This window comes from Leuresthes tenuis, unplaced genomic scaffold, assembly GCF_036924035.1.
Source record: "Leuresthes tenuis unplaced genomic scaffold, fLeuTen1.0.hap1 SCAF_10, whole genome shotgun sequence".
NCBI classification, from domain to species: domain Eukaryota; kingdom Metazoa; phylum Chordata; class Actinopteri; order Atheriniformes; family Atherinopsidae; genus Leuresthes; species Leuresthes tenuis.
Window position 1 is genome coordinate 6,561,599 of NW_027325364.1, and position 14,571 is coordinate 6,576,169.

Consider the following 14,571-nt stretch of genomic DNA (forward strand, 5'->3'; position numbering starts at 1 on the left):
TCTCTTTAAAACTTATCTCACTTAACAATAAATGATCATGCTGGGAAACTACCAGCTGTCATAACACATACAGTGATGGAAAAACATGCTTGGTAGGAAATTTTACTCTAGCATCTTATAACATGGAAGTCCTGCTCTTTTCTGAACACTAGCTAATCGCTCTCTGTTCCATGACGTGACACTTAACATTTAAGTCCAGATCTATTCTCTGTGCGGTTTTCTCCTCCACTTTTAACACATTATTTTTCCTAACTTGTCTTGACAGGCTCAGTCACTTTTTTTTTTTTTTGCTGCAACTTCAGATCAAGACTAAATGCACTTAAAAACCAGAGTGTCAACATGTTTTGTTAGAAAAATCCAGATGCTATCAAGCTCTTCGTCTGCTTGCCTGCGTTGGTTGATATTCTTCAGCCGACAGTATAATGTGTGCTTCAACACTATTGTTGAAAATGGTTTCAATGGTTGCATTTTTCTTTTCTTTGGTTTAGATTTTTTTCTCTTTTTACTCATTCTCTTTCATTCATGAAGTGTTTCAAAGTCCTGGAAGTTCTAAAATTAATTTTCCACACTTTTTTTTTCTCACCATTCCTGATCTGCACAACTCTTGACTCAAAGCTCTTTTTTCCACACACTGTCTCGCTTGCGGCAAGTTAATGTTTTCCAGGCGAGAATCAGTCACTTATTCATCCCATCATCTTTCTTTCTTGTCCACCAAAGGGACTTTTTACCTGAGTCAGGATAAAGCAACAGAGGCTTGGTGGAAACATCAAACTTGAAGCTGCTTGTGCCTCCCTATTCCAGACTGAATCCTGAGGCTCACCCGCTGGCTCAACTTTATGCAATGGAATATTATGCTTCCTTAGTAGAGTCATGGATATCAAATTTACCTTAACAAATGAAGACGAGAGGTCACAAGTAAGGACAAGTAAGCACATGTAAAGTAAAAACATGTGTAACTTGGTTATTAAGCAACAATAATGAATGGTTCTTATTATATGACAGCGATGGATTACCCCATAGAAGAGGGGAAAAAAACTCTAATTCACCAAATTCACTTACTCATGTTGTTTAAAGGTGGGAATTGTGTCAGGCATGAATGCACTGAAGATTGTTTCTCGCTGATTATAAACTGAGACAAAACAAGATTATTCATGTTTAGTAGAGGAAAGGATATGTCAAGCAAGGGTCGCAACCTCCAATGCACTGCATGGAGGTGAAATATCTCTTTTAACTGGTGCTGCGGGGATCTTAAGGTGTATTAGAATTAATACTTTAATAATCTAATGGAAAGGGAGTCTATTTTGTCACTTTTTTCTGAATTAAAAAGTATAATATTTAAAGTATAAAGTATAAATAAGTTCATGACTCAAAATCACAGTTGCTAACCTGTCCACTAGACTAGCCTCTGAGACCAAATCAGTCATCGTATGGTTGGAGGTGATTATTTTTACACAGCCCTCTGGCTCCATCTAGAGAGATGAATGGGAAAATCTCAATATTATACTTGTGGATATACTTACTGGTGTGTGTGCATGTGTTACCTGGTATATTCTGAAGGGGATGTATCTAAAGCCTCCCTCCTCAGTCGGATATTCCATCAGCTTCCTGTTCATGGCCCAGAACTGGTCGAATTTATCTGAAGCAGCACAACCACACACACACAGATCAGCAGCTGTAAAAGTCAACCATTGATTGGATGCTGATTTGAAATAAGCTTCAGAAAGTAGAAAATCCCTTCACTTCTAAGACGGCAACTCTTTCAGCACAGCCGTCTTCTTGAGTAGAAGTGTGCATTGCATTAAGGTTAAAGTAATGTTCATCACCTCCTCCACATCATTAACATGAGTGTTAATACGAGTGTTTTTACACTGTTCAACATAAAATACTTTCACACCAAACATACTTTCAAATACAAATGATTTATCATCTTATATGACTTTATAGATGTGGATGAGCAGCAGCAGTTGAAACTAAAGGGTTTAAGGAAAGTTATCCAAAGGGAGCTTCCACTTTTAAATCTACTGGACTAATACCTACAGTTACTTCATAATGAACATTTGGCTTTTTTTTCCTAAACTGAATTAAACACCCTTTCAGGTGGCCATTAAAGTAAAAATTAGTCTGTTAAAGTGCCTTTAAGGACGACAGTGATGCAACGCTAAGTCGAACAGTATAAAGTGTTGTGAAAAACGGTCGCCGGACAATATGTGTGCAGCGTAATTTGTCTGCAAAAAGAAGAACGCCAAATTCTAACTGCCTTTAACCAACTGTATCACATGGAGGTCAAATAAAGAAACAGAGAGGCTTTTAAAAGCTGGTGGAAATTTAGTGTAAATGTTGCTATTGCAACTACAAAACAGGCAACAGAGGAGACTGAAAGAAAGAAAAGATTCCACCCAGCATGTGCTGGTTTCGAACTCTTCTGCTTTTTCTCTCTTTTGGATGAAAGTTTGACTTTTAGTTCAGATGAAGTTTCATCTCTCACTTTCATGTTCGAGGGCCAAGTGCTTCTTTGCAGACTAGTTCAAAAGTCTTGCCTTTCTCTCTGCGTAACTGAGTTTAAGGAAAATAGAACATGAAAAAAAAAACTTGAAAAATAAATTAATGAATAAAACATAACTTTGGACCATTTTCTGCTGGTCTATCGCCCCTTAATTCATGTTGTTCGTGCCTTTTTGCATTGAGAATAGAGATTGTTCTCTCTTTCACAGCTTTGGTTTCAGGGGAAAGTGGGAGAGAGAAGCAGCTGAAGTTTTGAGAGTTTAAAGCCCTTGGGTTTTTCTGCAAACTTTTTCTAAACATTCTCACTGCCACAAGTACAGTTTTGACAGTTAGAGACCAAAAATGCACTATGAAAACATCGCACATCCAAACCATCCTCAGTGTTTTCGTCGCTTGTTTGCATGAAGTACTGCTTCTGTTTGCTGTTAGCGAAACTCGTCAGATTAATAAAGTCACCGTCCGTCTAGTTTGGTTGAACAAACCAAATTAGTTTTTTTTTAAACATAACAGCATAATAGTAACAGTAAAATATAAATGAAGAGATAATAATCAAATGAGAACATTATTAACGTTAATTTGCACAGAAAAACGTTGCTTTCATTTATTATATTTGATACCCAGTAGAGTGGGTAAAGCTGTGAAAGACCACCAACACTGTGCATCATGAAATAATTCTCCAATAGCAGTGAAGCATTTTCTTTTTCAGTTTTTCACTACAAAAAAACCCCAAAGTGAAGTGTTGACACATGCAGGCCCGCTGTTGGCACAACATTTTGGTCATATCAATTAATATTTAGCTTTATAACTGTATATGTTCGTAACTAAATTAATCATTTTAGCTCTGTTAGAAAACAATAGATACTTCCAATAAATTCTGGTTGTTGGTAGTATATAATAATAATTATCTTGTTCATCAATATCATCATGAATAGAATTATTAACTAAATCACTGTTTAGAAAAATATACAGTGTAGATCTATTCAAGTCATTTCAGCTTAAGGAAGGTATATATATACGAGTACGACGAAAACACGTCTTCCGTGCTGCTGATAAGCAGTTCAACAGAAGTATTTATAGCTGGCTTGTTTGATCAACTTTTCAGTTTTGTTTTTCAAAGACGATTACAATTTTTAAACACACTCCCACACAGGAATGTACTCCCATACATCTCTGCAACAACTCCCACATCGAATGTTCGCAGTGCATTAGCCCAACAACCCAGCTTCACCGATGAGAAGCGCCACAATCACAACATACAGCCTTGTTAGAGTAATCTGTCTGTGTATGTGGGTGGAAATGGAGGGGAAACTGGTGCGTGTTTCAGTTGGAGAAGTTGTGACATCAGAGATTGCAAATGGACTTTAGTTTATGAGTGTGTGTATAAGAACATCCCGGAATCTGTTTGGATGCATTCACTGTCTGTGAAAACACGCCACACAGAAACGATTGAATCTTTTCAAACAAAAAGCATGTGTGTGTAACAGAAGATAATATACAGATAAGTCCTCACAGCATGCATGTGTGTGTAGGTGGATGAGTTACAGGGAGACAACATGTATGGATCAGACAGTTAATGAGTGAATTTATGACAATAGGATTTTGTGCCACATCCTCAACAGCTGCCTGTGGTCTTTCTTCTTTGTGTACGTGTGTGTCTCACCATTCTGCAGGCCCATCCACAGCTGTTTGTGGTCTTTCTTCTGCATGTCGTTGACAACTTGGCTCTTGTGCTTCAGGGCATCTGCCTCTTTGATGCTGGACATGAAGTGGGCCTCTATCACAGAGTTGGACGGGCAGTGGAGCAGGTCACGATCTGGAAAATTCTGGCACCCATTCACACCCACATATTTTATTCAAAAGCTCGAATAGATCATTCATGTTGGCTACCCGAGTAAAAAGAAATCAACAAGAGAGTCAATTTGCACAAATCAATGTTATCATTCATTTGGTGTCATAGCTGCATCCAGCTGGTATTGTAAAGTCACTCTCTGTTTCGTTAGAATATCTGGCTATTTAGCTGGAAAGTAGTCCTTTTTCTTCACCACTTAGTCCAGGGATGTCCACATCCAGTCCTCGAGAGCCGCTGACCTGCAAGTTTTAGATGTTTCTCTGCTTCAACATACCTGATTCAGATCAATACATCATTAGCAGGCTTGTGCAGAACTTAACAATCTTTTGAAGAGATCCATTTCATCCGAATTGAAGCAAGGAAGCAGGCAAACATCTAAAACCTGCAGGACAGCGGCCCTCGAGGACCGACTTAGAACATCCCTGACTTAGCATTTAACAGCCTGTTTAACAGAGTTTCCCAGAACCAAATTAGTAAATGTGTAACATCTAAACTATGCAGAAAAGGAGTAATAGCTCAACAAAGCTGCACAGTGAGTGAAAGTCCTATGTAATCTGTATTTCCATACATATACTATTGGTTCTTACCTTAAAGTGCACAGTGATGCTCCAGGGTAAGACAGTGTTTGAAGCATGGAGGTCAAACAAAACTCCAATCGGATAGTGCCTTTAATCCAGCAAATACAAATAGAAAATAATATTCATAGGGAATAGCTTTTTTGGACTGCGATCAGTTAAACATCATAGTGAATAGAGAACTCCCATTCCTTAAATGTTTTATCATCACTAAGAAAAAAAAAATCATGAAATCAAGAAACTTTACTGTAATTGTAAAAAAAAAAAGAAAGGCAGCAAATATTTGTATCTGAGGAACAAAAACCAGTAAATATTCATTAACACAACTTATGGTTAAACTGCTATCAACAACTTTTCATTTTCACCAATGTGTTTTCAAATGGTAGCGAGTTCTTTACATTCAATCGCTGGGTTGCAATAGTGACATCCTGTGGCAGTAATTTGTTCTGCCGCTCACAGAAAAGTAGCAAAAAGGGGCAAATCCCCTGTTAACATAACTTCTTTTACAGCTGAGAACAAATGATGGAAGTGTCAGTGCACTTTTCGTACAGTAGACGGATGGATCACATGAGGCAAGATACTGAAGATTTTCTTTCAAAGAACAGATTGTAATAAGATTTTAGTTTAAGGAAATGAGAATAGCTTTTCTTTAAATAATGACCCCCACACTGAGACCTTCCATACACAACACTGCACAAACTTCCAGACTATACTGTTAGCTGACATTATTAGTTGGAAGGACCGGCTGGGTCAACCTAAAAGTATTTTAGCTTAAGAAATGTCTTATTAAGTCACCATGAAATTAATCACTCCCTTCACCCCCTTGACTACTCACTAAATCTGCTCCTCTAGCAATTACTCTCTCACCATTTTAGTGGCGTCCCTTCATACTCGAACCACATCTCTTCCACGTCCTCTGCCCTCATCACTTTGTGGAAGTGTTTTTTCACCTTGTCTGTAACCAGAGGCAGGTAGCTCACCCTCGGTAGCAGCAGCTGATAAAGTCAAGAGGACAAGGGGGAGAGACACATTGTTAAAACAGTCTGAGCTGCCGAGTGTCCATTTGGAATTTCTTTGACACGCACAAATATGCAGATACTTTCCAGTGTATATCTGCATTCTTGTGACACACCCTGTAAATGTTAACAAGTAAAGAAAGCCAAGAAAGAGCAAGAAACATATTCACCACCAGGAAATGTGTTTTTATTCTTTAATTCACTGTGGTAGAGGAAGTTATCAGAAACTGTAATCACCACTGGAGAGACAAAGTCAGCCCCAGCAGATGGGTGCTTGCAGTCCCCATGTGCAACATGTACCATGTGCATGAAATATGGTGAATGTCAGCAATGTGGCACTGCTATGAAAACAGTAAGAATCTAGACTCTGTTACTGAATCTAAATTTAAATGTGGACAACAAGACACCTTGATTAAGACTTCCCCCATCTTTATAAGAAGGTTAAAAGCTTCACATGGTAAGCACTTTAGTCTTTGGCCAATTTGTAAAAGTGAGCAATTAGAATGATAAGAAGTGTACATAAACAATAATGTGACTTAATGGTCTCCCTTGCAGAATATCCATCAATCTATACCTCAGTGATAGCAGGAAATTATTAGTTTTAATTCTTGTGAAATAGAGACAATTGGTGTTTCTGCAATTTCCTTTCATTCTAATGTTATGTGGAGCTGTCGGGGCTCAGGAGCCAAAAGTGAGGAAGGGCTCCTGGTTCTTAGCTACGTTATACGAGAGAGAAACGGCTCTACTCACATAGTAGGGCTCTGCCTCCCTTTCAGTAACCTCATCCGGGTTCAATGTGAAGCTGGTGGGTATCCGGCCAAACCAGACGTCTCTCAATACGTCCTTGTCATCTGCCATGCTGCTGCTCCCCACGGCACATAAAGAATAAATTCCTCCAAACACAGAGGCTTAAATCCAAAAGCGAACAGCTCCCTGCTGCCAGACCCAGAGCAGAACAGTCACTCAAGTAATAATACAACTTTCTGAATCACATCACCTGAAATACTTCAATGAAATGAGCAGTGCAACATTAGCTAGCAAAACCTTGATTCAAGTAACAAAACTTTAGGTAAGGCCGATATATCTGTATCAAACTGTCAGTGGAGTATGTTCTAAGTCATAAAGGGAGCAGCTTTCCTGCTGGACTTCCAAAATCACTCCACGCCTGTCAAACTACGCAATTGTAATGCCAAAACTGACGTTAGCTTGAAAGCTAGGTGCGCTAACTTAGCAAGTGGAAATTTAGCAAAGAATGATTTAGAGAGAACTAATGTTATTGATTGTCGGTTGTTGTTAATATTTCCTACGAATAAATATCTCTTGTGCAAGAACAGAGTGTTAGGCGCGAACACCATACTTTTTGTCGATGTTTTGTAGTCAGCCTGAATGGAAGAAGGGCCCTTTCTGTTGGTATGTTGTCATTCCGTCTGCTGTCACTGTATACCGGAAAACAGCTGATAGTCACCGCAATTCAGCGACCTCTTGCGACAAAATCACTTACTGCAATTACTATAAAGTTATACAAATACTGTTACATATCTTTATCTATAATTACTGGCACGTTGAATTAAAATAAATGAATGCAATATCTATGGTTTTTCAAAAGTTTATGGATCGTGAGTTTTTTTTCCCGAGAAACGTAATGGGAACACTTGGGAAACAACGTTGCGTGGCGTCATCAATATGCGACGCGACTTGTAAATACGTAAAAGCTGCTGGGCATCTGTTTTGTTCATAGTTAGCTTAAAAATGGAAAATAAATTTGAGACGGGCAGTCTTGAAATGCGTCTTCAGGCGCTGGAAAACCGAATATACGGCGAGAGAAAAAACAAAAGTGGAAAACCTATTAAGGTATGTTCATAATATCTCCTCATACGTGGATGCTTTTAAAGGAAACCAATAGCTAGCTAGCAATTAGCCTAGCGTAGTAAACGATGGATGCGAGTGAACGCCCTTTTTGTTTTCGGAAATGTTTAATTCAAAATCGGTATTAACATAATCTATGACGGACATTAACCTAGATCTCAGCTAATAACAATTTCCAGTTTGTCTAGTTGTTACATTGTTAGCTATTTGGCTTGTACTTAGCATTATAAAGTAGCTAGTTGGTTATTTGTTAATGAGCCATATATTTGGGTAAGTTTGTGAGTGAGTGAGATCTTATCAAAACCATTGAATTGTCACGTTTGTTACTCAGATAAACCAAGTCCCTCTTTATAGTATAGGAAGTGTAGGAAATTGGATAAAAGGTCTACAGCGCAGGGATCTGATATGATAGTAACGACAGTATTAGTCGCCATAAGGGGTGTCTCATTAGAGCATGTGATGTGAGAAATACTTTTGATTTACAAAGAGCCATTGATGCTGGGCAGTTTTCTGGTAGATGTTGTATCACAAAGTTCTCAAAAGTATTGCTTCTACCAAACATGAAAAAAAGAAAATGCACCTATTAAAAAAAACACACCCTCTTTCCTTTTGCTGTAGGAGAACTTGGGCACTTATTTTGTTTGATGTTAGACATAGAACCACAAAAAACTCTAAAAAAAAACTCTACTCTGCTATGATAATGCTTTCTAATTTGACTTTTGTTTGATGCATTTGTTAATACTAACATGAACTTAATTAATCTGTGAATTTTGTCCTGTAGTCTGCCGAGTCTTTGGCCAGAATTCAAGCAGGTCTGACCAACACAGCCAACAAGAGAGAAAGAGTGAAGATCCTACACAAGAAAAGTGAGTCACTCTTTAGTGTTAGCCCTCACAAAATATATACATTAAAACTTGAATTGTGCATTTTTTCATATTTATCCCAATAGTTATTGCTTTACATTGATGCTGTTGTTCAGACATCACATTTGGCCTTTAATCTTTCTATTGTTATAAATTTAATGTAAATGTTTAATGGAAGTAGAATGAGAAAGAGGAGTAAAGTGTAATGAAAGTGTCAGAGCTACCAGGTGATGTGTGCTGTAGTTTTATGTCATTTAAGTTATGTCATTAACTATTCTCATTTAAGTAAAATGACTAAAAATAAAAAATGTCAATGTTTGCAAATGATTATCAAAGAACAGGTATCGTGTGCATGTGCATCTATTTTTCAAATAGATTTTAATTGTTTGTTAAATAGTTTTTATTGTATTTATATCTTCTTTGATGCGTGGTGCAGTTGAGGACTTGATGAAGTACCTGGACCCTCAGTTCACCGACCACATCACTGTGCCAGATGCCATGAAACTGGAGTTCATCCTTGCTGGTAAGGACCAGAGAACACTGCATAAATCAAATTGAAAGTAACATTATTCTTCAATGCAAACACATGTATGTCATCAAAGGTTATGTGAAGTCAATAGAATTATACTCATGATATTCAAATGTGTTTATAAACACTTTGTGTATTTTTTGTCTGCGCAGAGGAGGACTTCTTGCTCTCTCAGGCTGCTTTGCTGGAGCAGGTCAACAGCTTGCAGCCCCTGTTGGACAGCACCTATATCAGAGGTTTGATTCTGCATGAAAAATAAAACATGAAAATAAAATCACTGATAGCAAAGGAGAAAGGAACTCCTATTAACTCATTACATGTTTGATATCCAGTGTTTTTAGCCTGTAGTAATTAGATAAACACTGTAACAGTCATAACATTAAAAACAGTGACATGTAGTAACATTGCTCATCATGTTATAGTGCAGTATTCTGCAGAGAAAACATATATCCTGGGCTTTTTTACAATGTTGGCACATTGTAGGTACTTGCCACCTACCATAACATTTTTGCAGACTACCCATCCCCCCATCTCACCCCATATTGCTACAGCACTCCCCGACAGTAGCAGCCTACCCCAGTAGGACAGCTGTGTGCCTGGCAAAACTTGCAAACGAGAGGCTTATGACAGAGCACAACGGTCTAAGGTGATCACCTGGCCTTTAAGGGGCTGGTCTCTGGTCTGGACGGCCAGGCTAACAGAGTCTAACAGTGGAGTAATGTTCCGTTAGTTAGACTAATTTTACATTGCAGAGCGCATTGAGAGGGCAGCGTTTGTGTGCTGCAACTAATGGTGCGTTCAAGTTGTACACGAATGTTGGAATTTCTGGGTCAGAATTTTAATTTTACCATTTCTAAGTTGTGTTTAATAACTGTTAACTTGAAAGAAAAGTGTTATATTATTCAGTACACCAGTGATACTGGTATGTTTACAGTTTTTGCTGACAAGCAAAATAAAGAGAATTTTGGAAGAAAATCTTTACGCCCAAAACTGAACCGAATCCGTGGCCCAAAGACCGAGTTATGGACCGTACTGTGGGTTACCTGTACTTTTGCACCCCTTGTATATGGACCCCACCAGGCATTTTTGACGGGTCTTTGCTCTACCTTCACAGATGTACCTGAACACGCAACCAAGCTGCAGCGTCTGTCACAGATTCACATCAAAGAGCAGGTAGCCTGTTCTCTTCCTCTCACCATCTATATTTCTTTGAGGTTTTCAATTATTATTGGCTTAATTTCTTCGTTTATTATTTTCTTTATCTATCAGGATCAAACTGAGGTTCAGTCACAAGAAGTGAAGAAACTATTTGAGGAATACAACAAAATGGTAATGTTTAATTATATGTTTTTTATATATATATATATATATATATATATATATTTGTGTGTGTTTAAGTAATAAAATCTATGACCAGACATGAATAGTCTTTTCGTGCCTTTACAAATTTCACATCATTCTGTGTTACTTCTTGTGAAAAATATTCCATAGATGTATATTGAAAACAAATTGTTGATGGCACACCTCACCACACCTTGACATCTGACCTCTGATTGGCAGATGTTCCTGTTGTCCAAGCAGTTCACCCACTGGGATGAGACGCTGAGAAAGATGGAGGAGGCAAAAGGAATACGGCCTGTAGAGTAGTTACTGTCAACCCATACACTTTAAATAAGGATGATGATGAAGACTGCACTTCGGTGGGAGCTCCTAATCAGATGTGCCACATTCTGTAGCTTCTAGAAAGAATGACACAAGCATTGCAGCATTCCCCCATTTCTTTTTGATTGCTTATTGATATGTGATAGCTTCACTGAATGAGGTATGAGGACAACAATTGTCTCTCTTCCTCTATTGTAGTTAACATTACAGGTCTCCCAGATGATGATGATGATGGTGCCCAAACTCTATCAGTATGTCTATTATTTATACAAAGCATAAAGTAATCTGGAAGTATTTAATCCAAAAAACAATAGAGCTTTTTTTCATCATTTCATATTAATAACTTTACTTATGATGCATTCCAACCCAACACTACAAGCCAGTCAAATGACTTGTTATCCTGCTGTTTCCTTATTTACAGACATACCTTCGACTCACCTTCAAAGCTTTACATTTTCTCGCTGAGTACCTCCTTCTATAACATAGAAAACCTCAGACTCTGTGGTTTTAAAATGTTCAGTGTGTTTAATTTCATAAACAGCATGAACGCAGTTAATAAATATTTTTTCTTTGATTCTGATGTCTTTTGTCCTTTTGTTTTAATAATTTAATCTAATAACACTTCATCAATCCCAAGGGTACGGACGCCGAGAATGGGCCGTGGTTTTTTTATTTTTATTTATTGTTTTATGCACTGTTATCTCGAGATAACAAAGATTGTTTTCCGTGATAACAAGTTAATTATTTCGTTTTCACAAGAAAACAATCTTTGTTATAACATGATAATAAGTCGTTATCACAAGATAACAGTGCATAAAAGAAAGAAGAATGTACGGCCGTTCTCGGCTTCTGTACAAGGGGACCTCAGATGGGTGCAATGTAAATAAATAAAAAGAATCTAGTATTTACCACCAGAAAAAAATAAAGTTCTAAATAAAGAGCCAGGAAGATCATGCATTTCATTCTGAAGGATCACTGAATGTAAAAGGTTATTACTGTGCTCTGGTGCTTATTGCAGCAAAGCTGATGAAGGCTCTGACTGAAGACGGTCTGTTGTTTAATTGATATGTGATGAAGAGAATTTTTGCGTAATGGAATTAACAGCCAGTGCAACATTTGTCTTTCTCCAACCAGCTCTGGACTAGTGGCAGGCTTCATTATATGTTTGTTCAGTTTCTTTAAGTCACTGGTTCTGATACTTCTGCAAAAGATGATTTAAAAAAAACATTAAAAACTGCTTTAATGCTGTGGCTACAGGTTAAAGTGTGTTTGCAACTCAGGATCTCCTCCACCAAGAAATGCAGAGTGTCGACAAATGAAACCTCTCAGCCACTGGGAGGAATTCACCTTAAACTGTAAACAAAACAAATGTGATTTTGTACATTGTGGCCCGAGGAGCCATATTACATTCAGTTAACATCACACAGAAGACCACACAATTTAAGGTCTTTTCTAGAAGGATAACAATCTTAAGTTATTCAGAATATACAGTACAGCATTATAAATACTGTATAGATAGGAATGATAACTTTGTTGATATGTCTACAATATAGCAGTTTGTTTCCATTGATTTTGAACTATTAGTTGTACTATTTATCTTCCATTTACCATCCATTTTCCTGCACAGGACGGTTACTTAGCTGAATGAAATTACCCCAAAGTATCTAAGCATTAGCCATTATAAGAGCTATTTAAATTCTCTGAATGCTGTGAAAGGAGCATCAGTGCTTTCTTTATTTTCTCATTTAGCATAGGAAACAGCAGATCATCCTTTATGAAGACATAGAAGATAATGAAGATAATTCTGTCTCAATTCCTTGTTACAAGTTTCGAAGATAAAAATATCAGTTCACAAGGGTGTTTGTGAGCAACCTGTGGCAGCAACATCTTTTTACTTGTGTGCCTTTTTCTTGCCTTCATAAATTACAGAACTTGGTGATAAAAGTAACATTATACTAACATTTAAATATATGAATGTATATACAAATTGTGTATGAGGTTTACTTTGTAATTAAAAAAACAGTCATCTTGTTTTAATGCTTATCTGCACTGGGAAACAAACGAAAGAGGACATAAGCATGCTAAAGTGTGCTTTATCACCAGGAATGGACTCTGCTGCCCATTTTATTCTCATCAGCATTTGTTCCCTTATATGCATCATCTGGTTCACTACTGGGGACATTTATTCTTTTCTGTATTTGAAAATACTTGAATTATCTTTTTTGGACTGAAAACTTGGACAAAACTTTGCCTTTTTGTACCCATATGCAACCTGGTAGTTTTAAAAACAAATCTTTAGTAAATTTATACAATAAAATGATATGTAATATCTGCATATTGTAACTCCACATGAAATACTTACAAAATGTGACTGTAATTTAAGATAATTGCAGCTTTTACATGAACTTAGTGAAAGACAGTTCACTAAGTTTTAAATGAAAGCAATTTGGGATTCAAAGTTTATTTCACCTACAATGTAATTTCTAGCCTGAAGAACAACCTAAATAAAAATCTAAACGTGGATTGGGATATCTTTTTAGCCCAATTATCCAAGTGAAGCAGGACTAACAATGTCTTTACTGAGTCGGACTTAAAACCATTTCTACATAATTGTTTCAGTAGTCCAGGTAATGAGGGGTACAAAAAGTATTGTGTTTTTGTGTCGAGGTATCCTTTCTTTCTTTTTTAAAAACTTTACTTTAAGAATAGATTACTGCAACCAGTACAGTATTATTTATACTAGAGTAAATTAGAATTCCATACAATGACTGTTTTAAATCCAAAAATAAAACATCAATGTGCTTGCACTAAATATTTTCCATTTTGATAGCTTTGGTATTTCTTGTACGATCAGAGTTTATTTTCAAACTTGAAAAGGAGAAATAATGGGGCAAAAGAGGCCTCTGATCTCTGCTTCGAAGGGGTGGCATCACCCATTCCGAAATCCCGATATTCCGAAATCCCGCTATTCCGACATCCCACCATTCCGACATCCCGCCATTCCGACATCCCGCCATTCCGACATCCCGCCATTCCGACATCCCGTTATTCCGACATGCAAACGTCCCAGCATTCCCACAAGGCTTTCCGTTTAAGGAAATGTGCGTTACTCAACAAGTGAGTCCCTTTTTTCTGTTCATGCAATTTACATGTTTAACACATATTTACAGATAAGCGTTATTAAAAACACAAAGTCTGGGCAACTGGAGGAGGAGAAGCAGACCGTGGTGGTTTTCAATCACACACTCCAATGCCACTTGTTTCAACTTCCGAAAATTTAATCCAGGAAAAAAAGGCTTACAAACATGGACCGAAACGGCTCCATAACACGCACAAGAATCCAAAAGAAACGAAAATTAACTAAAGGAAAGCAAATAAACAGCATGAAGTGGTCAAAATTGGTTTTACGCATGCCTATGTGCGTCTGGCACATGCGTCTTCGGGCTCTCCCACGTTGGTTTGTGGATGGAAGCTATATGTTCGGCTGTAATGTCACGTAAAATCAATCTCTACATGACATTTACTCCCAGGTGTGACCAGTTAGGTCCTTAAGATATCAACAGGCTGTATAAAGCCTTGCGCAACGGCTGTGTGTTTGTGCCAAATCCGCAAAACCCATCCGCGCTTCCCATAATTGGAGCGAGTATTCATAAATCACGTGCATAACATGAATAAACGGTTTCTACTGAATCTTGTTGTGTTTTATACG

General features: G+C 37.6%; 2 protein-coding genes across 3 annotated transcripts in view; one reads left to right on the top strand and one right to left on the bottom strand.

Moving 5' to 3' along the window:
• Positions 1 to 7,406, bottom strand: part of atg5 (ATG5 autophagy related 5 homolog (S. cerevisiae)) — a 29,834-nt gene extending 22,428 nt beyond the window's left edge. Inside the window, exons 1-6 of one of the 2 annotated variants that reach the window (XM_072393722.1) lie at positions 7,300 to 7,406; positions 6,693 to 6,878; positions 5,794 to 5,921; positions 4,939 to 5,017; positions 4,163 to 4,325; positions 1,542 to 1,636 (exon numbers count right to left, since the gene is read on the bottom strand). In XM_072393722.1, the coding sequence (XP_072249823.1) occupies positions 1,542 to 1,636; positions 4,163 to 4,325; positions 4,939 to 5,017; positions 5,794 to 5,921; positions 6,693 to 6,800 (573 nt within the window). In that variant the 5' untranslated portion in view covers positions 6,801 to 6,878; positions 7,300 to 7,406. The remainder of the gene's footprint in view (positions 1 to 1,541; positions 1,637 to 4,162; positions 4,326 to 4,938; positions 5,018 to 5,793; positions 5,922 to 6,692; positions 6,879 to 7,299) is intronic. The other variant, XM_072393723.1, reaches the window with a different exon arrangement.
• Positions 7,407 to 7,619: 213 nt separating this feature from the next.
• On the top strand, positions 7,620 to 11,440 carry dctn3 (dynactin 3 (p22)). Its single transcript, XM_072393724.1, has 7 exons — positions 7,620 to 7,793; positions 8,590 to 8,674; positions 9,108 to 9,194; positions 9,353 to 9,436; positions 10,315 to 10,373; positions 10,470 to 10,529; positions 10,761 to 11,440. Exons 1-7 carry the CDS (start codon positions 7,692 to 7,694, stop codon positions 10,845 to 10,847), a joined length of 564 nt encoding a protein of 187 aa, XP_072249825.1. The 5' UTR covers positions 7,620 to 7,691; the 3' UTR covers positions 10,848 to 11,440.
• Positions 11,441 to 14,571: the final 3,131 nt, after the last annotated feature.

Excerpts from the sequence above, each read along its gene's own strand:
- dctn3 (XM_072393724.1), top strand. The coding sequence starts at position 7,692 with ATGGAAAATAAATTTGAGACGGGCAGTCTTGAAATGCGTCTTCAGGCG. Across the intron at positions 10,374-10,469 it reads AGATTCACATCAAAGAGCAG|GATCAAACTGAGGTTCAGTC; the intron begins GTAGCCTGTTCT and ends TTTATCTATCAG. Across the intron at positions 10,530-10,760 it reads TTGAGGAATACAACAAAATG|ATGTTCCTGTTGTCCAAGCA; the intron begins GTAATGTTTAAT and ends TCTGATTGGCAG.